The 27109-nt window shown below is 38.6% G+C and overlaps 5 protein-coding genes across 11 annotated transcripts in view; 2 read left to right on the top strand and 3 right to left on the bottom strand.

The window, feature by feature from the left end:
- Positions 1–12430, top strand: part of LOC108550206 (prominin-like protein) — a 67791-nt gene extending 55361 nt beyond the window's left edge. The window contains exons 4-16 of one of the 7 annotated variants that reach the window (XM_017903885.1): positions 1011–1132; positions 1213–1236; positions 2772–3067; positions 3127–3276; positions 3358–3573; positions 4080–4638; positions 4741–4899; positions 4974–5095; positions 6068–6118; positions 6947–7111; positions 7549–7638; positions 9318–9434; positions 9871–12430. In XM_017903885.1, coding sequence (XP_017759374.1) covers positions 1011–1132; positions 1213–1236; positions 2772–3067; positions 3127–3276; positions 3358–3573; positions 4080–4638; positions 4741–4899; positions 4974–5095; positions 6068–6118; positions 6947–7111; positions 7549–7638; positions 9318–9434; positions 9871–9883 — 2084 coding nt within the window. In that variant the 3' untranslated portion in view covers positions 9884–12430. Of the gene's footprint in view, positions 1–1010; positions 1133–1212; positions 1237–2771; positions 3068–3126; positions 3277–3357; positions 3574–4079; positions 4639–4740; positions 4900–4973; positions 5096–6067; positions 6119–6946; positions 7116–7548; positions 7639–8700; positions 8758–9317; positions 9435–9870 lie in introns of those variants that run through there. The other 6 variants (XR_001890403.1, XM_017903888.1, XM_017903887.1 and 3 more) reach the window with 6 other exon arrangements.
- Positions 12431–14004: 1574 nt separating this feature from the next.
- Ttc26 (tetratricopeptide repeat domain 26) lies at positions 14005–16378 on the bottom strand. The gene is made up of 7 exons (XM_017903838.1): positions 16374–16378; positions 15680–16206; positions 15160–15409; positions 14875–15084; positions 14502–14808; positions 14189–14429; positions 14005–14116 (listed from the first exon to the last, which is right to left on the bottom strand). The coding sequence occupies exons 1-7, from the start codon at positions 16374–16376 to the stop codon at positions 14005–14007; spliced, it is 1650 nt and encodes a 549-aa protein (XP_017759327.1). The 5' UTR covers positions 16377–16378.
- A 480-nt stretch (positions 16379–16858) lies between these two features.
- On the top strand, positions 16859–18372 carry Nubp2 (NUBP iron-sulfur cluster assembly factor 2). Its single transcript, XM_017903839.1, has 5 exons — positions 16859–17059; positions 17121–17209; positions 17351–17572; positions 17868–18021; positions 18094–18372. The coding sequence occupies exons 1-5, from the start codon at positions 16949–16951 to the stop codon at positions 18298–18300; spliced, it is 783 nt and encodes a 260-aa protein (XP_017759328.1). The 5' UTR covers positions 16859–16948; the 3' UTR covers positions 18301–18372.
- A 559-nt stretch (positions 18373–18931) lies between these two features.
- Positions 18932–20591, bottom strand: r-l (rudimentary-like). The gene is made up of 3 exons (XM_017903851.1): positions 20418–20591; positions 19832–20315; positions 18932–19750 (listed from the first exon to the last, which is right to left on the bottom strand). Exons 1-3 carry the CDS (start codon positions 20577–20579, stop codon positions 18966–18968), a joined length of 1431 nt encoding a protein of 476 aa, XP_017759340.1. The 5' UTR covers positions 20580–20591; the 3' UTR covers positions 18932–18965.
- Positions 20592–21140: 549 nt separating this feature from the next.
- Srp68 (signal recognition particle 68) lies at positions 21141–23186 on the bottom strand. The gene is made up of 3 exons (XM_017903837.1): positions 23048–23186; positions 22537–22874; positions 21141–22474 (listed from the first exon to the last, which is right to left on the bottom strand). Exons 1-3 carry the CDS (start codon positions 23139–23141, stop codon positions 21179–21181), a joined length of 1728 nt encoding a protein of 575 aa, XP_017759326.1. The 5' UTR covers positions 23142–23186; the 3' UTR covers positions 21141–21178.
- Positions 23187–27109: the final 3923 nt, after the last annotated feature.

A 27109-nucleotide genomic window follows, 5' to 3' on the forward strand; every position in this document is an offset into this window, starting at 1 on the left:
GAGACGTCATCTACACACGACAGATGACTATAGTCACCGGCCACAAAAGTTGAGTAAAGAATTAAGACAAGTGCTCTCGTTCCTCTTGGCTCTCTTCGCAAAGAATTGCAAACTCTATTGCGATGGTCAGTTTTTCCTTTTCTTTTTTCCTTCGAAAGATTTGCATCAAAAGACCGAATGCTAAAGATTGCACTGTCGTAATGCTACCATCTTTGACACGTCGCTTCGTTCTACGGGGGAGGCTTCGCGACGATGCCCACCGTAGCAAAAGGGTTAAGCAGAAATGAGCGTTGATAGTTTTGAATGACCCATCTCAGTCCCATGGTACTGTTTAATCAAAACTGCTCGTCCGCAAAGGATTAACACTTTGACTGCCACGTTGGTCATATATGATCGGCCACGGTTTCTCCTGTGACGCCATGGTGGTCATTAGTGAAGGGAGCGCTTGAACTACTTAACACGTTGACTGCCGCGCTCATTTTACGTGATTTACTTATGGCACCAACGTGAATTTCTTATCATGCGATATATATTATGTTGAAGTATGCTCTACAGCAGATTGGGTATATATTGAGTAATATAATCGTGTTTAATGCATTTTTCGTGGTGGAGGTCACCGATGACCACTAAGGTGCTGTAATCGAGTCGAGTACCGATCACCACAGCAGTCAACCTGTTAATTTTGTATTTTTACTATTGGTCCCGTTGCCGGGCATCGGTGAACCCCAGTCAACGTTGACTACATTGAATCTACATTGAACTACATTGAACAATATTGAATGAAAATTGACAGTTAGTGCATTTCGAATATAACCGCTAATTAGAAGATACTTTGAAATAAAGAGTGCCCCATTGAACAATTAAAAATTTTTATTAGAACATCAAAAGAATATCAGAACAAGTCTCGCATCTAGCTGTGCACTCCCATGACGTCCTGGGGGAAACATGTGATTTTGGCAGTGAAAGGGTTAACAGAGACAGCCTGTTAGCGAATGCTGTTTGTATTGCAGTTGTACGAGGCGTTAAGAACAATCTGCTCCACACTCTCGCTGCTTGCAAGAGCCGATATTGCGAGGAGGTGCTGCACATTTTCAACGTGAATCAGATGTCGGTTCAAGTAGACTTCGACAAGGTATTTCTGCGCTTTTCATTCTCTCCTGTATCGTCGCAATGTCAGCGATCTAATCTTCTTTCTCCTTTACATGCATACAGTACATGGACCGATACTTCCCCAAGGTATGATTTTACCTATGTTACCTACTCGCCTATGTTAATGCTCCTTTGATTTCTCGCGTTGATCCGGGACAGAGGTTATCTCTGCATCTTTTGTTCTCTCACTTTCTTAATTTGATTCCGCTGCTTCTTTCTATGCCAGAAGAAAGACCAATTTTATCACGTTTAACACGTTGAGTGCTACGTCAGTCCCTGGGGACTGACAGTAGGCTTTTCGTTTGGACGGTGTGGATTCTAGGAACTGACAGCGAACTTTTCGTTTGGTCGACATCGGTGCGTGAGACCGGCATTGTCAAAGGTTAAATTATCGACAATTAATATATTGAAAAATCTAGATTCCCTCTGCTGAAGTAAATCTTTACACTTCCGTAGCTTTTTCCTACTAATCGTCTCTTGGTGATCGCCTTTTTGCCTTCCTGGCATTCCCATCCCTTTATCTTCTGCTTATAATTTGCATATTTGTGCATTGGCGCTCCATTCTCACAGTCCAAATAACAAAGTGAAACAAAGTAATCTTCTGTTCATACTCTTCGGTATACTTGAACGCTCTGCATCTAGTGCTCACTCGGAAAGTATAGCAAAATCGGCTCCGCACTCAACGTGTTAACTCGGCCGAGCTCGAAATTCTGATAGTGAACTGAATGAGCATTAGGTAACCTTCTTCTGCCACTGTCTTTCCGATTTCTAATTACGATTAGCAGGATCGCGTTATCGATGTCGGCTGATCCGTTCGGTGTCATTTATTTTCCTTAATTCTCCGCGGATGTTCAACCATTGCTTTACGAGCAGAATTATCGTGTTTACTTATCTGATTCCATGCTTACCACCAAATAGCTTCAGTCTGTAAGTCATAAGCTAAAGCATGTCAACTTTTCATTCTGTGTACCGTTCATTAATATGTGTATCGTTCATTTCAATCTTACCTCTGTTAAGTGTAACGTTTCACAGTGATCTGATAAATCTTACCACCCCGTGGTTCAACTCGATCTCGAGGCAAGGGGGAGGTTGCATTTCTGCCGGGGCAGAATTTCCAGAATTTCCAGAATTTCCAGAATTTCCAGAATTTCCAACGTGCACGAAATAGACAAGTAAAAAGGAAAAAGAAAAGAAAATCATCGAGAAGGAATGAAGCTTCTCCTATATTGCACAGTTTCTCTTGCTCCGTTTCTGAATTGAGATCTGTCGAACACATCTTGGATATACTTTATTTCCAGCCCGAGCACTCTTTGCATTCTGTCAGACTACGGCGAAGAGCTTTCCAGAGACTTCGTACGTTTCAGTGCACTTTTCACGATACACACACACACACATACACTTCCATATGCTCTCTTTTTCTCTTGCCCATTAACATACGTGGAAACTGTCTATTTAAATAGCGAGCATGACACTTTCCATATCGGTGCCTCTAACTGTCCTACATTTTCTCGTTTAATGTTTCATTAAGGCATAATCGTTTTATCTCACGTTTTCCCGATGGACGCTGACGATTCGTGTACCCTTGACGACTTATGTCGAACGATCACGCGTGATTTTTCCAGTTGCCAAACGTCACGTCCGCCCTGCGCAATATCACCATGCTGTTGGAGAGCAACATCGTGTCGGAGGTGAGCCAGGGTAAGGAGTCGTTCCTGAAGATTCAGGAGGACATCCAACACGCCGTGAATCAGACCATTCCCATGGTCAGCGCGAGCATCGGGAGAGCCGGGGACTTTCTGGGGATTCTCGCGAAGAACATGACAATGCTCATCGATAGGATAAACGGCGACATAGACAAGTCGTACATGAAAGACCTGGATGTCGCGCAATCGCATATCGATCAGTATTCGCCGTACAGGTAAGACAGATTGTCGATACAGATTTCGAAACATATTTCTGACGAGTCTATTTTTCTAGGTACTATCTTGGTCTTGGAATATCCGGGATTCTGTTAATGATCTTCATATGTCTAACCTTCGGCCTCTTCTGTGGCATTTATGGCAAGCGTCCAGACGGTTATGGAGACGACTGCTGCAACAAGGGGTCTGGAGCACGATTTCTTATGATGTAAGGTCTCAGGATCGTATCGATCAACAACGGGTTTAGAGTCGATTCGATTACACTATGTTTCGCGCAATTTACGTCTAGGGCTGTTTGGAACATCTTTCTTTTAACGAGCGTTCTGATGGTGATCACCGTGGTGCACATGATCGTCGGCGTTCTGGTGCAGAGAGCAGTTTGTGAGCCGTTAAAGAATCCGCAGGATAACAGGATGTTTGCCTTGGTCGACGAAGTCGTTCAGATCAAGAAGATGCTGTACCCTGACAACCCTAATGCCGATATCAATATGAGCTATATAGTCACGTAAGTGGCTTGTTATTTATACCGTCAGTTATGTAGGAAAGGAATAGGTACCACTCTGAAAGAATGTCAACAGTGTTTGGACTTAGAACAAAAGTGACCGCGTGCAAGAGGATCGAATGTAAGGGATGTTTATGACAGAGCCGAATGCATGCGAAGAATGAAAGCCTAGGAACGCGTCTGACTGTTTAGGATACTTCACCGACCAATTGAGAAAGAGAGCGTGGGGTTTGGAAGGGTATAAATAAGAGTGCAAGAACGCGGAAGGGTCAGAAAGTATGTGTTTTAGAGTCAAAGAGTATCAGAGCGTGTCAGAGTGTTTTAGAGTCAGTCATTGAGCTTTGATAGCGAGTGAGAGTCAGCCGAGAGTTATTAGAGAGTAGAACAAGTTTTAGTTTCAAATAAATCATCTTTATATTTACGTCACTACTTATTCTGTTGCCTACCCAACATTCCTACAGTTATGTCAAATGAAAGATCGAATGACCTACCTGTTTCTGTTTCAACAGACACTGTCATCGGAACGAAACGCTGTATAAAGTACTGAAGCTGGAAAACATCTTCGACGTGGGCACCTTGCGCGAGTATGCCGGCCGATACGACATAAACAACACTATTCAGCAGTTGCGTCGCAAGATCAGTCTTTCACCGGGCGTAGTCATCCTGAGGAACAGCGCGAAATCGAAACTGCACGATCTCGCGCGAAGCGGCCTCAGTGATATCAAGTTCTATCAATACATGGAGATTCTCGAGGATAATATCACGAACATTAATCTGCTACATCTAGCGCACGAATTGTTCATTATAGCGAGTAAGCTGGGCGACGATGGACAAGAGGACATTCGTCACAGTGTGCAGAATAACCGGATTGAGTTAGAACATATTCATCACCAGTTGGTGAGACCTATGGCAATGCTCAGTGAACAATTAGTCGCGAGAGCTATGGCGCTCGAGGAAAAGATAAGGTTTAACCACAGTTCCATGGCGGAAGCCATTCACAATCTCGTGGACGAAGTGACAAAGGCGCAGCAGTTCTTGAATAAAGACGGGCCAGAATTCGTACAGCAAGTAAGTTTCGTAGGCTGGTCGACGATGACTGATACGTACCTGCCTCTGCCAGAGTAATCGAATGAAATTACATCATGACGACATGGTGGTTTTTGATTGCAGCTGGCAACCAAATTCGGAAACGCTTTCCTGCGTCAAGTCGACGATTTCCTCGATCAAGTTACCGATAGTGCGCTGTTCAAGGTAGGAAAATGTGGTCCCGTTTCGAATGCATATGACGCCGCACTGGTCGCAGGATGCAACAAGATCTTAGACCCATTTGTAAGCGATAACTTTATTGCTTATCATTTTTCTAATTAAGTTACAGCATTACGATTCTTATTGCTCGTTCGCAGAATGGTTTCTGGGTGAGCGTGGGCTGGTGTTTAATCCTCTTCATCCCGACCATCGTGTTGTGCGTGAAACTGAGCGCGCTGTACCAGAAATCGGATCCCTATCCTGGACCTCTAGTCGAAGCGTAAGTTTCTGCCATTTTTCTCCCATATAAAACCCAACGCTATTAAATGTTTCCAAGATATAATTAGTTTTCCAGAGCATGCCAATTTGAAGTTACCAAATTCTCCTTTGTTGTGAAATCGGGATCATTCGATATCATTCATTAAATCTAGAAAAAGAAGAAAAGAAGTGCAAATTTCAACTCGCTCGTGTGACATTTTGTACAAGCTTAGATACAAACCATTGGCCTCATTGTCGTTCTGAAATTTTAGGATAATTCTAAGAAGACAATGGCAAATTTAATTACTCATTACATTCACTCGGAAACAATCGCTTCTATGATTTCTACGCTAATTTCTGGCCAGCAAATTCTGAGCATCCTTTATGTAGAAAGTGTTGGGCCTTTTGCCTCAGTCTAGTAGTTAATCGAGCTTCCATATTATCCTTAGCATGCATTTACTCGCGCTTGCGATATCTCTTCATTTTCTAGTCGGCATGAATCACCCTACTATTTTGTTTAGCGAATCTAAAAATTGCATCGCCAATTCTCTCAGCACATCTCGTGCGGATCAATAAACGCGTTAATCTCTGTAAGCGCAGAACGCTGCCTTCGCTTTCAATTTCCGACTTCTCGGTGCGTCCGTCAGCTACCAACTAATTATCTTGTCGTGTCGGTTGTACGTGTCTTCTTTTCTCGAAGAACGTACCACGAGAGAGAAGAACAGTAACGTTTGGCTCGGAAACTGTTCTTCGTAACAGGGATTCGATTGTCCGATATCTTGGCGAAAACTTCACATTTCTTTTGCCATTATTTTCCTTACGATTTTAAATTCGAGACTGCAAGCTCCTACTTGTATCTATGATCTTCGAAAGACCATATCGGACGCTCGAATCTCTCCGTTTTACCAATGCTGTAGTTCATATTAAATTAAAAGTAGCTGTCTAATGTGTGGAATGGTTGTTGGAATCTAACCGCTAACACGCTCCGTTCCAGTGAATATTTGTATGACGCGTACGCAGACAGGGATAACATACCCCTTACTCAGTAAGTATACAACAAGAACAGCCAAGTTGCTCGCATGCTGGATTATGTTGATCGCGTAGCACGTCTGTAAATCCTTAATTAACGCTGTGAACATAACTTAATTGTTCGTTCCACTTAATTGTTCGACCCATCACTCTCCGGCCTTGAACATTTTCTTCGCTGTCATCCAGACGCGTTATGTGAAAATTTATTTACTAGTTTACTTAGATCTATTATTCTCTTTGTCTGCATGAAACATATCGTAGTCTTAACACGACCAGCACCCTAGACAACGTACTGTGGGATCATCGTTATCTCTTTCGATAAATAATCTACGAAATAAAACTACGTATACTTATACCTAAATACCTTCAACGTAGATCCTACAGTATCGTTATGGTCACCTAGGTGAAATAGTGTTTAAAATTTATATCGATTAAACTTTCATTTTCTGCTACTCGATCTTCGCCTTTGACACCTTCTTGACTCGCAGAATGAACACACACACAGGGCGTCTGACACATCCTCTGGTCCAGAAGGTGTTAAATCGTTGATGTATTAGTACTAACGCTCGTGTATAATCTTTTGGAGCTTTAAACTAGCAATCGCGTGAAAAACGAGCCTTTCTTTCCTTTTTTTTTTTTTCTTTCTTTTCCTTGAACGTACGATATCTGACTTTAGTGTCATGAAGGCTAGTCCTTGTCGCGTGTCAAGCTATCTAGGACATTAACGATACACTTAACACGCAGAAACAGCTTAGCAAACAGTACACTGATATTTCTCTAACTCGCATGACGAGTGGCGCTCGACCCGCGATTAACTCGACTGAAACGTTCCTTTTCCTTGCAGTGTTCACGACAAGAAATACGTGTCACATAGCAGAGACCCTTACGCAAAGTACGAAAGCTACGATGGTCCCGCGGGTGGATACAGTGAACGGGAAAAAGGGCCGGGAGCGCACCAGAGCACGTCCCACTCCCATCACTATTCCAGATACTCTGACGTGGCGCCGAAGTAAGTGTCCGAACGAGTCACTTGAGATTCATGAACCGAAAACTTCTTAAAGCGAGAGAATTATTCGCATTTCCCGAAACAAATCTCCCCAAGAGGAACCGCGTACGTCTCGTTAGGGAACCACGTTCGATTGCCAAAGAATCGTACTGTCGCTTTAAGGATTTCTTTTTTCGTTCTACTCATTTCACTCGAATCGTCATCTTGCATTTCTTGAATGATAAATGGAATGAAAGAAAAAAAAGAGAAATTCCGTTGTCGATCTAGCGAAGCGTGGAATGCGTTCTTGGGGGTTGTTCAGACCTAAGGGTCGTTTCTCGCGGGTGTCGCGTACGTAAACACGCTGTTGAACGATTCTGGATAATACAGTAGGTCTTTTAAATCGACGACTTCCCTTTCATTTCTCCGGTTCACTAGTTCATCTCTGATTTATTTTGCAGTTCCACCCCCACGTGGCGAAGCCACGAACATACCGCCCCTTCCAAAACTGAACCTCACAATAAAGTCTTTAGCATATCGGTAGAAACGCAGTAAGTCTTGCAACATCCTTTCGGAGCGGCCAAACTTTAAAACTCAGCTTTCTGTGACACGTTACGCAATTTTTTCTGTTCTTACCCGTCAACTTATTTACTCTCGGTACCTGTCATTACTCTCGGGGCCTGATCTTTCACCACCACCGATCTTTCCTTTCGTTCTCTTTTACTTTCCAATTTTTATTTCTCGTCTCCTCTTCACCGGTGAGCAGGGTTCCCACTCATCGCGCGATATTCTTTTCCTCACTTTTGTTTCTCCGATTCTTTTCAACGCTCAACTTAATCGAGGATGGGATGAAGTTGCGTAGAGAAACTTGCACGATACTTTATAAGCTCAGGACGGCATTTGAAACTCGGCGAGTTCCGATGTATGCTTGTAAGTACACGTAAGAAATCTAGTGAATGACGAACCACTTAAGAACTCGAATAGCGTTGTTGTGCTCTATCGTAGTTGTAAACGGACCACGAGCAAACGTTACACCTTGCCGACGTTTCGTCTCGTATTTTGTGTAACGAGTTAACCATAGTATCTCATCTTCCCTCGCATCTGTTCTACCAGCAACCACAAAAGAAGTATGAACTGCATGACTTACCCTGTACGATATATCATCGAGAATACAGCATATCTTGAAGGGGTCAAGTAGCTCAATGATCTATTAACATCTCCAAGCATCTATTCGTTCATCCATGAAATGTTAAAATCACCTGCTCGACCCGTTCAATATATCACGAATTTGATCTTCCATTTATATCATTCTCACTTCATTCTATCTTTTGTTCCTACTCAATGGTAACCCTTTTTTTTTTAAATTAAGCATTCGTAAAAGGTTCGAGCATATTTCATTAGATTCCAGTGCCATCTTCAAGTAAAATGTTATTGATATATATATCCGAATGAATTATAAATATCTATACCTATTTAAGACGAAGAAAAAAGAAATCTTAAAAGTATCGTTGTAAGGTGCAATGTGTTGTTGACACCATGCAAGTTATTCTTGATCCCATCCGTACATCTCTTGCAACCCCGTTGGTCACGCTTTTTTTCCCGGTTATTTCCAGGTGAGTGGGAACCTTGCGGGGGGGCAACTTCTCGCGTCTCTCGATATGCCTCTGCACGTAAGTCGCAAGACAGATTGTTATCAATTGTGTCTCCGTACTTCGTTTTCCTTAGTTCGTTCTTTTTTTCGACTCGTTTGCGTCGCAAGCAATAGCTTCGCTAGAGCTTTTGCAGGAAAAAGATAAAAGTAACGTAACGCGTGAGGTTGTGTGCGACCACGTTAAAGTTAGCTACAGAGACTCGCGTGGTATCGGCGATTATGCTACATTATGCTACTCGGTTCAGCCGTGTCTCAGAAGATACGCAGGATCGCAAAAGAGCATGTACGAGTCCGAAATTCGAGTCACCTTTTTTTTTTTTTTCTTTTCACAGGCGATCACACGGTGTAAAGTTTACTTTGATTTCGCTTCAGCAGCTTCGTCATTCGTTTGTTCGCTAAAGGCATACGTACGCTATGGCAAAATGATAACTTTCTTCGATGTTCGAGAATACTGTACTTGAAATTTTTTCTTTTTTTTTCTGCTCGTTGTTCCACACGTTTGACGAAGAGTAGAGACTAAGTCGCGTGCGAACGGCCATTTTTTCGCGATTTCATTGACACCGACGGATGTCGTTGCAGAAATTGTGACTTCCCTAATGGTGGTCCTCCTGGATACCAGCCAGCTGCAGCGGCTCCACCTCCGCTAAGCACGGAATACGAGCGACCACCTCCCTATTATTATTATCCTGGGCCAGGGTGAGTTTCATCTCCACTTTTCAATCTTTACGTAAAGCCACCGATTCCCAATTCTTCTCAAAACGTTCGTGCTTCCCGATTATTATTCGCATCGTGCCAATGTTTAGAACTGGGTATACCAGTGGTATTTGCTACCTTCGAGCATAATCGTATAGAGGAATTAACCCTTTCGTCACGGCAGTGCGCTCCGCTGAAGTGGCGCCACTGAACGGGGTACCGTGACGCCTGAGTAACGTCACCGAACGGACCACTGCGCCGCGTGCAAACGTGGATGCCTATAGCCGGCGCCTGTACACACAGGTCATCGCATGGATGCCGTCCATGTCGTCTGTGCCGGCGCTCGTAACGAAAGGGTTAATAATCGTCGACTTACGAATTATGTTCAGCTGTAATGTCAATGTGGATATGTAAATGATACTTTTGTAATGATTTTCAGGGACACAAATTAGGAAACAAGTGCCGTGGCATGCACAAAGGTAGCGCTGAGTAGCGTGGCTACACACAGTCTCACCCGCAGTTACAAAAGGACGCTCAGAAGGAAAGAGAAATCCGGATGCAAGCGAGACTACGTTTAATTGTAGCGTTCCTGTTTGAGCGTGCCACGGACCGTGCGAACGGCGAAATTAATTAAAGACCAAGTTTGATACAGACTGAGGTAGGCTAAATGGATCCTTCGGCGAGCTGCAAGTAGTGTGATCAATGTGTGCGATTCGTTTCGTTTAGTATTATTTCTAGACATCGTGCTTATCGCGAGAGCAATGTTGCGTTGTGCCGAATACCGTTTTCCCTTTTCTTTTTCTTCGCGATGATTTTCTTTCATTTTCAACAGCGCTTCAACATTTATCGTTACCTTTTCTGTCTGTACTATTTGTCCGTTTCCCTCCTTTTGTAAATTACGAGACGATCTGTAATGATGCGATGATTTACATCGTTTGTGCTATGTTAATCGTTGGACAATCGACTTTTAATACGACTGATATCGTTTACCACCGTTTACTTCGACGTTCAATATTTCTTCCATCAAATGCCATCGTGACCAAGGTCTCCTCTATCATCATCCATCGACTCGTCTTCGAGATTTGCGGTTGTTACTCCGAACTTTGAATCCTGATTCTCGAAGACGCGTCGATTATCTTCTCATTGTTGCTCGAGAGGCATTTCGAAGCTTTGCAAGGAAATTTTTCTGTGAAACCCTTAGTTTTCCTCTGGCATTTAGTTCCTAATACACAACACACAGGATTGAAATCATCGTCTGCATTAACCAGTATTAATGAAAGTTCATTATCGTGCCTCCCTTGTTGACCCACTGCCGTACGCTTCTCTTTCACCGAACACACAGCGATCTGCCTCTGTTCGGGAAGTAGCGAACGTGTATATAACATTCAGCCGCTTGTGTCTTATGAATTTTCATCGTCTTTTACGTGAATTGCCTACCAAGGAACAACAACTAAGTACACAGAATGACTATGATGACAATGGCTCCGCGCCAACACGTCGGCGAGCCGTCGTTAAAAAGGAACACGTGCGATCGATTCGAACACGTATCAGCGTTTCTGCGTTTGCTGTATAGAAGTTAGGGAAATTTCCTCGATCCTTCGCATAGGAACCAATCGATCACACTTCGAATTTACTTGTTATCGTATCGAGCACGAGATTTCTCTTCGATGCGACTTTGAATCTATGTACTCGCGAAATATTATATTCATTTCACCACCGAACTATGTTCGATCGTGCACATCGAGGGAGTTAGCATCGAATACCACGGTGGAAACATCGAGGTCCGTTCACGAAATTAGGTTCACTTGGAACGAGACTGCCATTCTGAACGACATTGCGCAAGTGATGAAGCACCGGGTTTTCGAATCACGTCGATCGCACAGTTTCCATGAATTATTCGCGAAGATCCTCGGTGCGAGGTTGATACCTGACCAACGATTTTTCGCGATCTCGAGCACTCAACAACGCCATATTTAAATGCCAAACGACATTCTTTAACGTGGACCGTGGAGTTCGGACGTGCACGGTGCTGGTTGGAACTCGACGGTCCATTTGTCCTCGATCTTGCTGGATCGTTCGTAGATATAAGAAAATCCAGAGACCAGCTTCCGTCACGCCACGTACCGGAAACCATCGGCTTCCTCTCGGTGACGGAAGTTCGTTTCGCCGCAAGATCGTCGCTACAAAATATTCTATGTACATGGTTCTTTAAGTAGACGTTTTTTCTTACTATTAACTTTACCCTGTAATTTACCGATCTAAGCTCCTAGAGGGATATTTCCGAGTCGCATAGAAGTTGTACGTTTATGCTGTGTCTACGCGACGCGCGAATATCTCGGTGAACAGATGCAACATCCGTACAGTATTTCGATGTAAAGAGCGAATGTTTTAAGAACGGCGAGGAGGTGCGTTTCGCGCAGGCTTATTCTTTGTATGTTACAGACTGCTTAGGAAACGTTGCAACCTCCCGTCATTTGAAAGTCTTTTGGAAGCTGTAATGCGATTAGGGAACTGACTCCTTGCAGTCCGGTGACTACGTTTCATCTAGGAATATAAGGCAAGCGGGAAATATGTCGAACATCTAGTTTTTAAACCGAAAATTAATGTACAAGCTCAGTCTACAGACGACTGCAACGGGTTAAGGGGATGTTAAGCGTTCCGAATTTTCAATTTAGATACCTTTTAGGAATTGAAGTACCGATTGGTACAAGTTCACGGGAGGTAGGGCACGGATCTGAATTGGACTTGTACCAGTCGACGTCCGTATCTCGTTCGTAGATCGAAGTTCGATGGTGTTTCGAAGTGCTTCTCATCGGACTCCAGTGATCCAATAAGTTGCTGTACAGCGAGGAAGCATCGGGATGTTGCATTATCCGTAGAGAACCTGTTTCACATAATCGTTGCCATTGCGAGCAGCGAATTTTAACGTTAACATTGTACGGTAGATTACGCCGCCCATGCAACGGTCACTGATCGATCGTTCGCAGACTGCCAAAAAAAGAAAAAAAAAAAAAAACGAAAAAAACGTAAAAAAAAAAAAAAAAAAAAGGAAGGGAGTATGTGAGGATCGCGTGAAAGGCAAACCATACCTCTGAATGATTGTCCAATAAAAATGGAGAGAGGGGCGAAGAAGAGAGGGAAGTTGGCGAGAGGAGAACACGATTTTCCGCTCTATCATTACTGTATTTACATACACATTTAGCATAGTGGAAAGTAAGCTACGTTTTTAGCGTAATATCGACGGAAACACAGATATCAATCGTTGTTGTATGTATGGGAAATCGAGGAACCGTGATGTTTTTTTTTTCTCTGTTTTTTTGAATTTTTTTTTTCAGGCACGTTAAGAAAAGAAGACGTAATAATCGATTGCTGTGTGGACTCGCAAAACTATTTTATCCGGTGGACTATATTAGCCATGTCTCGTGAAATGTGGGTGAAAAACGGGCCGGAGAACGAGTGCCGTGCGAAAATTCGTGCGAATCGCACGAATTATGAAAAATTACTATTGTCGTGTGCCGTTGAAAGGCACCGCGGAAACCATTTTTCTGGTGCTATTTTTATATGGATAAACGTAGCGACGATTTGATATCGGGCACTCCTTCTCTACATTTTGGAACACGTCGTGTAAAGTGTTTAAAGACATGGGGACTTTCGACCGTTGCGAAATAAAAGGAACACTCTTTTTACTGCCTTCTAGGTAAAACCACTGAATATAAGTTGAGATTTTCTATGACTCTTGGGGTCGATCCCTTTCTCGGTAGTCGAGGTTTTCCGTCGTGCAACGTGTCGGTTCTCGCAAGAATCAGATCTCGGCAATATCCTAGCGTAATTGACGGCAACACTTTTCCCAGACAGGCCGAACATTTTCCAAGAGCTTTTTCTCGCAAACGTCCCGAGGGAGTAAAATGATCTTGGGTATTTCGATGTTAAATAAACATAGTTTCCTAAGTGTAAAAGAAAACCTTAAAAGTATCGGCATGATCTCGCACGTGAAAACACTGATTACTGACAGACGACACGCGAGTTTTAAGCGATTTATTGTATTATTAGAGATATTTATATTTCGAGAGGGTAATCGTTCAAGAGTTTCCTTGCATTTTTCTTGTCTGCTCAATATCTTCGGGATACCAGTAACGTTCAAGCTGGGTATTCCTCTTTGTTTCTTTTGCTGAACTTCAGCAGCCATTCCATCGGAATGGTTTTGTGGAAAATCACGAGGAGGATCGAAATGTATTTCCGAATCACCGTGACTTTCCAAAAAATTCATTTCGTTTCGAAGAATGTCGAATTTTTGATCGGAGATGTGCAAGTATGCGAATGTGGTGTATGCCATCGACTATGGTGTTTTTACGATTCACCGATTGTGTTTGTTAAAATTAATTATTATTGCTATGACAATTCTCGACACGGATTTTTCAGGTACAGGCATACACATTCTTGCTATAATTGGTGTACATACTTCAACACGCGTGCAAAACGCATTAACATTCCTCGGATGTTCAGCGTGGTAAGATAAGGTTACGTTTGCAGGTTTAACGATAACTATCGGACTCTGTCCACTCGATTAGTATCGTCAACAATTAATTCTGTTATCTTTTCCCCATTTGCGCATCACTCGGATAATCTGCTCTACTTGCGAGTTCGACGTGTTCTTCAAAAGCTGTATAATTTCAGGTAACAGCTCTCTAAGCACATTATGCACGAATTATCATCGACGAATATCAATGAATAAATTAGGAAGAAGTAAAATTGTTTACCTCGGTTGCTTTTCAGCCACGACGTATTGAAACGTGCCGCAACAGGCACCACGTTTCCCTTCCCAATTTTCCGGGCTTGGATCCATCCTCTCCAGCATGTCGAAAGCCTTAGCTGCGTACCAAAATTCGCCGACCTTGTAACAATCGTTGGCTATCAATTGAAGCAAATTGAACGATTCCGTGGTCGTGTCCATCTTCAGATACAGCTCCCAGGCCAACTGAGGTTTCTTGTTCATTATAACTACCTCGGAATAAGAAAATGGAAGTAGACCAATTGATTCCTTTTGACATTAAACGTATCCGGGCCACTTACAGCAGTGCGCCAGGAGGCTAATGTAAATGTAATCGTTCTTGTATTTCTCGTTTCGTATATTCAAGAATGCCTCCTCCGCCTCTTTGAAGTAGCCCGCAGCAGTTTGTGCCTGGGCATAATTGAAGTTGAAGTTGTCCTCGTTGGAGAAGTACGTCTTAATTGAGTTCAGGTAAAACAGAACCTCCTCGAACTGATGGTAAAGGAAGAAGCAAGAGGCCATGCATTGTCTGCCAGGTATGGTATCGCATTCCGACACCGAGGAACCCACTAATTGGAAATATTGTTGCGCCGTTTTCACATTATCGCGCTGAAAACAAGCTCGTTAATCGCTTTATTCGCTTTCCAGGTGTGCGATCTTTGCGTGGGAACTCACGGAATTCGTTTCTTGTCCCATTACTGCGTTCACTATCCCTTTTAGAATATATTCCTGGGGCACAGCTGGTTCAAGATCCTTGATTAATTCGAAAGCTTCTCGCACGTCGTCTTGTTTCAAGTAATAAATCACGAGATTCAACCTAGCTTCTGGTATAACGTCCACCAAATTCGGCAAAATTTGCAATGCTCCTTCGCCACCTTTAAATACCTAAAAATATATATATATATTTTTTCCTTGTACCCTCTGGATGCGATTATAAAAGAATGTGTGAATGTTACATACCACTGTGTTGTGACGTATAAGATCGTGACTGAAGCTGAAGGAACTGGACATCTTCTCTACTAGTTGCTTCATCTCATTTTGCGCAGCATTACCATTGTACAACCGAAAATGATTGCACGCCTTTAAATTTATGGCGATTGCACTGTCAGGATACTTCTGCAGATAAACTTGGAGAACTTCTTGGGCCACGTCATAGTAGTCCAATTTGTAATAGCACAGGGCAACGTACACGTTCAGTGCGAAGTAATCCCTGTAAGAAGAACAAGTATTTGATAAAAGCTTGGAGAATGAACGGCGAAATTATGCGAGTGGCGAGAATGACAGGAGAAGGAAGGAGGAGGGTAGTGGGTACCTGGAAGCTTTTAATTCTTTGATCAAATGTATATCTGAATTTTTATCGCTGTGATTTTCATCGACGCTACTCGAATCGTCGCTATCAAAGTCCCTGAGGAATATCTTCGAATAAAATATCAAAATTCAAACTGTTTATTTAACGAAATGAACGCAGTTAGGCGACAACCTGTTCTCCAGTAAGATCTTTTTATAAACATCAATGGCCTCCTGGTAATGTGCTCTGAGATAATGGATAGAGGCCAGGCTAAGTTGATCCTCTATTATGTCCTCCAGCATGTGATGGTACTCCATTAATTTCGCCTCGTTGCTCATTTTGTGTGCTAGGTGAAACAAAAGTCTGGTCTTCAGTTTACTGTATGGTGCATCTTCCAGAATATTTTGCGATTCAGGGTACATCCCGAGATAAAAATAACAGCATGCTAAATTCGTCGACGAATCCGCTGGTGTGTGTTCCTTTTTCCTTAGACTCTCGTAAATCGTGGCCGCACGTTTGTAGTCCCCAAGATGAAAAGCACAGTAACCCATCCATAGTTCGGAGTTTAGAGTACTCTCCGTGGCGTTGTTGAACTCCAACAACGTCAAGGCACCTGTATAATCACGCTTCTCCAGGAACTCCTCTAATTTAGGGATCTTCTTGTCCGATGCAGACTTCTTCACGCCTTCGGAAGATGCTGGCTTAACTCTTGATAGGATCTGTTGAAGTTTTCGTTGGAAATATTAATTTTTCACTTCGGATGAGACGATAGCGTAAATAGAAATAGTACAAAAGACTGTATTTATGAGAAATATTTTTTTATCAAAGTATTTCACTGATAAACAATGTATATTTAAGGAGAAAGAAAATACGAAGCGATGTTTACCATTTTCGATCACCGTTGCTAATGGATACGTAAATTTATCGATTACCTTTAGGTCGTAAAAGCGAATGGAAACATCGCCATATTTGTTTAATACAGATAATAGTATTTGGGAAAATAGATTATTCAATGGAGAAGAAAATTTTTAAATCGAGGAATTTTTATCGCTGACTTAAATATTTCAAATTCAATTTTCTGGGTTGGCTACCTCCAGATGTCAGTTCAGTAGCGATAAAATCTAAGCCCTTTTGCTCGAAAGTTAAATGTTCTTTATTTTTTCTTTATTTCTAAAGTAGTATTTATGTAAGGAATTGAATTTTACATTGTACAATGTTAACATTATTATTTGGTTTAAGTACTAGTATTTTGCACATGAGAAACGTTCAAGGACTCCGAGAGTCTGTAGTTCGTTAAATTGCATAGAATTGGAAGAAATTTTAGCTGAGCGAATTTGTTGTTAAAAAATTTACATCGGATTCGACCTATAAGTCAAACTGATAGAAAACAAAAATTGTCAGAACGCGACCGACTGTCGTGGAGGTTACATTGCCGGTGGTGTTTGCGTATTTCTTTTCGTAATGTTGGAAGGTGTCAAACATGTTTTATTAGTGCTTTCTGGTAAAGGTGGTGTTGGGAAATCAACAATCAGCACACAATTGGCACTTGCACTTAAGGAGTCAGGTTTTCGAGTGAGTTTCAAAATTTCTGACAATTGTAGGTTAGATTTCTTACATATCAAAAATGTTGTAGGTTGGTTTGTTAGATGTTGATCTTTGTGGACCTAGTGTACCATATTTGTTGAATTTAGAAGACAAAGACGTTCATCAATCTTCTGATGGGTATTGAATATAATTATTATATATTATTGTAAAAATTGCATTTACGAATTTTTATAAAAATAATTTTTTTTTTTTTATGTTTGTGTATATTATTCATAGAATATAGTTATTTAACTGTATTATACATATTTTATTTTTTAGATGGGTACCGGTGTTTGCAGATAAAGAACAAAAATTGGCTGTCATGTCAATAGGATTTTTACTAAAATCCAAGGATGATAGCATTGTTTGGAGAGGTCCAAAGAAAACTGGGATGGTTAAGCAATTTTTAACTGATGTCATTTGGCAAGATATTGATTATTTAATCATTGATACACCACCAGGAACCTCTGATGAACACATCACAGTGATGGAAAACTTAAGGTGAAATTAATTTTTTTCTTATTCATATATTTGTTGCTTTAAGTGTAAAAGAATGTAAAAAAGATTCCATGTATTTGTAATGATTCTAATGTCATGTGTTTTTGGTCTCTCACATGTGACTATGATTGATAATCATGTGACATTCAAATAAAGTATATTTCTTAGTTAGATAAGCATTAGTCATGAGATTGATAAGCTTATATGCTTGTTTGAATATGTATTAAAAGAGAATACATCATAACATATGGTATATCAAAATGAATAGATAAAAAGAATTTTTTTTCTTTTTTTTCAGAAATGTTAAATGTGATGGTGCACTCATAGTAACCACTCCACAAGCAGTTGCAGTAGATGATGTTTTACGAGAAATAACATTTTGTAGGAAAACTGGAATCCATATATTTGGTATTATTGAAAATATGAGTGGTTTTGTTTGTCCAACATGTTCAGTTAGTATAAACTGTTCATTTAAACTATAAAACGAAATTGTATGATAAATTTACGAAAAATATCAATTATAGGAATGTACAAATATATTTTCCGCGGGTGGAGGAATAGCTCTTTCGAAAATGGTAAATGTTCCATTCTTAGCAAAAGTGCCTATAGACCCACAAGTTGGAAAACTCGCACAAACTGGTCAAAGTGTTTTGGTAACCTTACCTGATAGCCAGGTAGCACAAGTGTTTCGGAAACTAGTCGAGGAACTTACCCAGAGCAAGGAAGCATGAAAAATTTGATCTCATGTGCACGACGTTTCCAGCGAAATACAGTAATTGTTCGTGATGGTAAAATCAACTTTAGTCCACTGCAAAATATCGCATTTTTATTATTTTGTAATAAGACTAAATAAGGTAAATTAATTGAAAAAGAAAACATGTAAGTTTTAGTAAACAATGTAACTGTATTTCATGACATTATGATAGATATACATAACAATGTAAGATATTTGCATTGTATACATTTAATATATAGGATTACAAGGGGTTCATTTAATTGCATTTTATACCAGAGGTAGAATGTAGATGTATAAATACAACAATTTTTATATGGCAGTATTTACGGGAGGTACAAGATTTTATTAAAGTTTTTTTGCATGTTATAACAAATATTAGTACACCTGTGTACATATGATTCCGTATCGACATTAATGGGAACAAGGAAATACAATTTAAAGCTTTTGTACAAAAATATGAATAGATTAATATACCACTGTATAATGTATATATATCAAAATCTGTAAATCTGTGCATTGCTCTATGAATCTTTTTTAAACTCAATGTTATCCAATTAAATTCAATATTTACAATTTTTAATTGTTGTACACATATTCAAAAATAAAAAAATCTATTTTTCCCCTAGTCTAATACTTATTTGTTAAACGATAATTAAAATGTTATTGACTCGGTAATCGGTTCTGGTAAGCAGTCCAAAGTTCTTTTTTGTATTCTAATGTGGCAGCCAGTTTATCTTCTGCATCAGTAATACCTCTACCAACTACAACTATATCAGCTCCAGAATTTACAACAGATTTTGGAGTATTGTATTGCTGCCCTAAATCGTCAGAACCTTGTGACAGCTTTACACCAGGTGTCAATTGTATCAGACCCAAATTCGAGAAAATATTCGATTGACAAACGATACCAATTACCATATCTGAATTTTGTGCAATAGATGTAGCGCAAAGCGTGTATTCATTGACGGTCAAAGCTCCTTTAGAAGACATTTCTGCTATCACAAAAAAACCACGAGGTTCACTTATGTTTTTTAAACCATTCTGTAAACCGTCTAAGATACTTTGACCTGCGACTGCATGTACTGTAACGATATCTGCCCATTTCGCTATTTTATAAATGCCTTTCTCATACTGTAAAGATACCGTATTTCCGATATCAGCAAATTTCCTATCTTCCATCAATAAAAAGTTATGCTTTTTAGCTAACTCTTTTAAACGCTTAATAAAATCATCATTAAAATCTTCTACTATATCTACATGTGTTTTGAGTAATACAATGTGCGGTCCTGTTAAATCAGCTATTGCTATAATGTCATCTGCTTTAGTCAAATCTACTGCTAAGCATATTGTAGATTGTTTTGTTTCCATTAAATTAAACAACTTGGATGCAATTTCATTTTTAGTCTTAGTGGCACGAACATGAAATGGAGTCTTCAATCGTTTTCCTATAACTTTTCAAAATGAAGAATTTAATTTATTTCGTATGATATAATAAATAACTCCTTTTCTATTAAAAGTTATTTTACCTTGAACAGGAATAACTGGTGCTTGACACTTTAGTAAGTAGTCAGTTACTTCCTTAACAATTTTTGGAGTAATTTTATTAGCTTCAAGGAGATATGCCATAAGTCTAGTAGTCGTAAACAGACTCCACATTCTAATTCCATGATTTTCTATATTTCTTTGACCACCTTGTTCTCTGTCAATTACCACAAATGTATCTGTCACTTTTAAACCTTCATTTCTTAAAACATTTGCAGTTTCTAAAATGCTACTACCACTTGTGACCACGTCTTCAATAATTACACAACGATCTCCTTTTTTAAAGTTACCTTCTATAATCTTCTTTGTACCATATGTTTTTATTTCTTTTCGTTTGATTAACATAGGCACATTAGTGTTCACAGAAATTAAAGTTGCTAATGGTAAAGCTGTATAAGGCACACCACAGATTTGTACTATATTCGAACATTCTTCTGCAAATATCCATAGTATTTTAGCTAAGCGAGCCTAGACATAGTATAGGTATAAGTATCATAAATATAAACTGTTGCTGTAAGACTTATTTAAATACATAAAAATAATTAAACTTGCTGTAACAATGATACATACCATAATTTTTGGATGCGAGATTAACACCCTTAAATCGAAATATATTGACGTTTTTAAACCAACTTTGGTTACAAAGTCTCCAAATTTTAGCGCATCTATTTCGTAAAGTGCTATAGCCAGTTCTTTTAATTCAGCATCCATGGCGTTTAATTTTTTAAACATTTTATCGTATTATGTAAACACCACCGTAATTTGAGAAAATGAATGGCACGAGGTTATTACTTATGGTTAAGGTTAATTATATAGTTTGATGTTACAGAGCGTTTTTATTTTGTACCTTATTCTTAAAATCTCTATAATCTCAGATATTATAAATATAGATACGAAATAAATGCAAAATAATTACGTTTAACATGGAATGACTGAGAACAATCTCACGATTATCATATATTTACTTTGCTCCCCAACTTGTGACGAGGGTCAATCTTTCGCGCGCAAATTCAGTGTTAAATTCCTTTTTTTTGAAACGATTTATATAGACTATTTTATTCGATTTAATGACTAATATTTCGAAAGATTATAGTAACTTCTAAATCTTTGTATATAATTACAAAGATTTATTCTTACAAAGGTAAGGGTTTAAATAAAAAGTCGAAAATATTTAATATCTGTGATATCTGTTTTATTTTTGTTATTCAATATTTCTGTTAATATAAGTGAAAATTTGCTCCTAATCGAAGCGACAGAATACCGTAAAAATACATTATCGTACTATGTGCCATAATATCCAAAGTTCAATGTTTTCCGGTTATTTCTTTGTTTTATTTATTGCCCCAACCCCAAAGACCTTTAACAAATCCTGTAAGACCAACTTGACCTCCTTTTTTACCTTGGTCGCCGAGTTTTTCGCTCAAGTCAGGGAATTCAACCATATTAAAGGCCAAATCGAAAAATAGTGGTTTGCAAGAGATAGGTTGCATAGACGGTGGTAATTTGTAAACGTTCGGTTGCTTCGTAAGAAGTGCACTATCTTCTCTATATTCGTGTAAACGTTTATACAGAGGTTTCTTTGTTTTCGTGTATTTATTAGTACCGGGTTCTTCTTCTTGTCCATCTTCTAAAACACTGTGTGCATGTGCTGCATATTTGGCACCTTCTATAGAAGGCTCCAGTTTCTGGAGAGCTTCTCTTAGAGATTCTGGAAGCACTTTGTCATATTCTAATGCATCTTTTACATGTCGTGCAGACCTTTGATATAAAGCCATAGCTTCTCGCCAACGATGAAGATTTGCCAGCGATTGCGCCATGTAGTAACACCTGAAAGCTCTGTAACCCTTGGTTTTAGCTTCCTGTTCGCGCACAAATTCTTCGTCATCTTGTAACTGTGATATTTCAACAAGTATGTGAAGCGTTGCCTCGTATAATCGTACAATATCTTGTGGCTTCGTTTTCGCGGACTCTTCCGCCGCTTTAATCAACGCTAAATTCCTTTCTAGCGTGCGGGATAATCTAATATATTGCAAATATGTAATTAAATGCTGTGAAGGTGCCAGCTTGTCGTTGTCCTTGTTTTTTAACTCATTCTTGAACAGATCTCGTACAGTCGAGATTGCATCTTTACAATCTATTAAGTGTGCTTCCAACAAATCGATTTTAGCTTGATTCGTTGCCGCCTTTTCTAACGTTTGATTTAGTCTAGAATCAGCAATTAAAAGACCAGCAGCTCTTGGTGGTACTACACCACAAGAATGGCCACGCCAGGTCACTTCTTCGACATTTGCTTGTTTTTCTCGAGTCTGAGCTATCAAGGAATCTAAACTGGCAAGCAATTCACCACTCAATTGTCCCCTCATTTGCATTAAATCATCTATGGCAGTCGTATCTCCGATGTTATAAGCACAGTATCTAAGGTTTGGTGCAAGCTCTTCAACACGAGCATTGTACATTATTTGCTCAGATTCTGGTAGTGCAGAGGCCAATTTTCCATATACCACCTGAGCCTTTTTCAAGTTCTCCATTGCTTTTTTCCATAATTGTAATTCAAAATGTAAGGATCCATGTATCCATGCCACGTAAGCTTGTGCTTCTAACTTTGTCCTTGCATCACAGTTGACACTCTGAAAAATATACTTCCATTAAAAATTCAATAGAGTTTAGTATATGAAAATTTTTTGTTTACCTCTATTAATTCTTGTAATTGTAAAGAATATGTAGCAGCTTTTCTTAGCCTTGATATCAAATGAAATTTTTTCCTTGGCTCTGTGTTAGATTCTTGACGTAATTGCATGGCATAACTCCAAGCACGTTCTGCCAGTATTAGGGGAACTTGTAAAAATTTATCATCAGTAACCATTGTGGTTGTTATGTCTCTTCTTTTAAAATGACGCCTGTCTCCTTGTGGCACTTTTAATACTTTCCTAAGGCGCCTAAGCCTTCTTGAGCAATAACCCCGGTATCGTTGATAATCACCATGCCTTAACCCATGTTGTTGCTGTGCATCTTTTATAATTTTCAAAACTATGTAACTGTTAAGAAACAATATATAATTGGTAACATAAATTGAACAGATACATAACTTTAGAAGTTGAAATGACACATGAAAAGCAAGAAATGTCACATAAGGGTTAGGAAATAACATATGGCGTTGACAGAACTATTTTCATGAACAAAAAGATCTTTAAGAAGGATACTTTTCAACGAGAACATTTTCTGTCCTGTCAGTATGGCATCATCGTTTATTTGATTTTCTTTCAACGTCTCGATACTTTTTTCTTCGACCACCATCGTGTTGTAACACGTATTCAATTCTTTCTGAGGCTGTTAATCACAAAATAACTATAGGTATGTACGTGGTACAGTTCACATTTGATCATATAAACTCTGGCGGTGACTTTGAATTCAAGATAGCATAATGACTAACAAAAATAAATTAATAAACTGGAAATTATATTCCACTAAATTACAAATTTAATTACTCATGTAAAATAAAAGATATTTAGTTTGAAATTGAAAAATATTTTCACAGTCGTATTCCGAAAGCTAAGAGACCATTTTTGTAATCAATGACATCTAGCGAAAACATTATTTTCTGTTGAAAATCGAGAAATGGTAATAAGAATATAGAATGAGCAAGAAGGTTATCATATACCTCCTTGTGTCGTTACAACACAGAGGAGAAATGTGGAAGAAGGATAGAGATAGACGTATTACTAACTTTGTTTATGTACTCCTCATGCCTCCTAATAAATCAATGAAGTTTAATGAATTATTTCATTTAGATGAACAATTTGTAAAGTTTTAGTATCTCGTTATAAAGGTAAAACTGTAGGCATCTTCCGTGCATATTTTTTAACATTATTTTCGATTTATTAGTATTGCTCGGACTGCTTGAACATTTGCATCGCGCATTCACCATTTCTCTTTAATTTCACACTTCTTCTCTATTAATTTATAGTTTTCACAATTGCTACTGAAAGAATAGTCTTCTCTTTGCCTTCGACGTTGATAATCATCGTAAAATAACGTATAGAAATACAAAAAATTTGTCCCTCTTTTAATTGGCTAAAGCAAATAAATTAAAGTAATTAGTATAATTTACGAAGTTTTGCAATTTCATTTCATTAAGTAAGTTCTTAAATTTCTTTTTACAACAATTTTGTTAAGATACTGCAAAATAAATCATTTTTTATAAAAATATTTTTAGCAAGTGTTACCGACTGAGAAAATTCTTCGTCAGTAAATTCAATTCTTTCTCAAATTATTATTTGATAAAAATTACTTGTGAATACAAGTAGAAAGTGTTTTCTTAAATATATATCTATGTAGAGAGCAAATTATTCGTGATTACGTGCGAAATTAATGAAAATATGGTAGACGTGCGAAGCATTAGTTCGGACAGGCCGTGCAGTAAATACAAATAATTACTTTTTAACGAGAAAACAGTGTTAAAAAGTATACAGGCGGGTTGATCGAAGTATTATCTTTATAATGAGATATCAAAAGTTTACAAATTGTTCGTGGAAATGGAGTAATTCATTAAACTTCATTGATTTATTAGAAAGTATCAGGAGAACATAACCAAAGTTGGTAGCGTGTCTATCTCTGTCCTCCTCACACATTTCCACTCTTTGCCTGCGGTCACGAGAAAAATACTCTCGTTAGATAGCGTTGATAGTTGTGCTCACTTTTTTCGTTCCTCGTCTCGTATGGACACTCTAGCGTAGTACGCGTGACTGCAGGGTTGCATTTGTTAGGCGTTTAATCATATAAACCGTATAACCATATTATCGGTACGCTATTTCAAACTGCGATTAAAAATTTTATCCACTGCAAGACGCGAGACTAACGAGATTATCTTTATTTTTTCAGGCCATATCGCTCTTAATTCTTGCAAATTCGATGATGACTACTTCCACTACTATTCTTGCGTAATCGATAATGACTACTTCTACGACGACTGTTTCTTCACCACTTCTTGCATGTAAGTAATATATTAGTATTATTTTTAAGGTGACATGGTAGAGTTTATGTATGTATATGGTTTAGCAATAGGTTAGTAACAGGAGCGGTTATTAATATACGTAACATGTGTCCGACTAATGACAGAGCTATGCTACTTAAAAAGGGCAAAACATTTAAGTAGCTCAAGTCAGGAATGTCTGAGACCTAAGTGAAAACTTGTTAATCCTAAATAACTATAAATCCTAAAACTAATTAATTCTAAAAAAAAAATAAATAAATAATAGAAATTAAATACAGTGCATTATAGTATGATATAATAGAATATAACAGAATACATTAAATTTTTAAATTAAATTTTTCATTCATCCTTTGTTCTTTGAAGATATACGATTTTTATACCTCGCATGATTTCGCGTCTGAGATCTCATTGGAAATGAAAAAGATCACTCTGCGTGCATAGGAGTATCTTCTACGGGGGTGCTTAACACGAGAATGCTTGCATACTTGGATTGCAACGAAAAAGCTGGCCGCTGAGCGAAAAGAAACACACTCCAGCTTCTGCGAATCCTTCGTGATTATGCAAACGATGCATTAGCATGCATCCCATCGACATATACCGCGTTCCCGTGGAAACAGCACCCTGGAAATGCTGCGTGTCGTTGGATGCAACCCTTACTTATCATCTCGACGACACGTATAATGTATCATATCCTGGAATGATTACTGTACAATGAATTTTAACTTATTCTCTAAGCTGTAATATCCATTGGGTGATTCTTGTAGGGTTTACTTTTCTGAAAATGAATCCGTAATCGAAATTTCTCTATCACCCTCAGAGATAAGTTTTGTTTTTCTAAAAAAAAAAAAAAAAGATTTTTCGGTAAAATGAAGCGAAGAATAAGAACGTTGGGGGATCATTGTTGTCTTACAGGTTAAGTGAGAGTACCCCTATTTTAGCCCCCGATTTAATAAAAAATAAGAAGGAACTAAAAATATTTCGAAACACGTGTAAGTACGTATCATGGAAATTTAACATATGAAAATGGAAATGCAGATATAGTTCATAAAAATGTATAAATAATTCAATTTGTTATTAATAATAAATTGTCCTTAGCGTAAATTTATAATACAAGAAAAGAATTAATTCATTGGTTATTACTCGAACAATATCATACTAATGTTTAAATGTACTTATAATTTGCAAAAGTGTAAAAATTATTGCACTTATTTCTAATAATAAATTGGTCACAACGTAAATTTATAATACAAGTGGAAAAATTACTAAATTATAGGCTATTACTAGTATATATAACGTGTTTGCGTGAAAATGTATCTATAATCAGGAACAAGGTAATAAATTGTTACACTGACTGTTAATGACAAATATTTTGCAACGTATATTAACGATAAAAGTAAAGAAAGTTAATAAATTATTAGCTACTACTTAAACAAACAACGTATTTGAGTTAAAATGTATTCGTAACTTACAAAAAGCTAATAAATTAATACATTTATTGTTAATAACAAATTAAAATCATTGATAACAAATAGTTTGCAAAGTATATTAACGATGAAAGTAAAAAAAGTTAATAAATTATTAGTTATTACAGCGAAAAAGTAACTTTTAAAGGAATCGGTAAAGTTCGGAAATTTTCGCCGATCTTCGGCCGGCCGGCCGCCGCTATATAAGTGACCCGCGTGAAGGCTCGAGTCAGTTGTCGGTTCGACTTCGGAGGGTGCGGGTTAATATTTTTTCTTTCAGGTACTAATTATTTTCTGTTTCAGGTTTTAATTATCTTTCTTCTTTCAGATTCTATTTTTTTTATTATAGATTTCATTGTTTGTGCATTCGAGTATTTGGTACAATATTCGAATGCTTCGTCGTTGGTTTATTTATATATCATCGTTGGCTAAATCAATGGCTATTCAGTAACCATTGTCCACTCTCTTAAATAATTTAATAATAATTCTTTCTTTCAGGTACTAATTATTTTTCTTCCAGATTTTTTTTCTTTCATTTTATTTGTCTCTTTGTTTCAGCATTCGAGTATTTCGTACAATATTCGAATGCTTCGTCGTTGGTTTACTTATGTCTCATCGTTGGTTAAATCTTTCCTTCCACAAATTTTACGACTTCCGTTCGTTTTGTTTTCGTTAGAGCGTTCGAGTATTTCGTATAATACTCGAGCGCTTCCTCGTTGGTATGTTTATATCTCACCGTTGGAATGTTTCTGTCTCGTAGTTATGTTGCTCAGGTCTCGTCGTTGGCTTGCTCGTTCCACTTGGTTATT

This window comes from Eufriesea mexicana, unplaced genomic scaffold (assembly GCF_001483705.2).
Source record: "Eufriesea mexicana isolate 0111107269 unplaced genomic scaffold, ASM148370v2 scaffold2551, whole genome shotgun sequence".
NCBI lineage: Eukaryota > Metazoa > Arthropoda > Insecta > Hymenoptera > Apidae > Eufriesea > Eufriesea mexicana.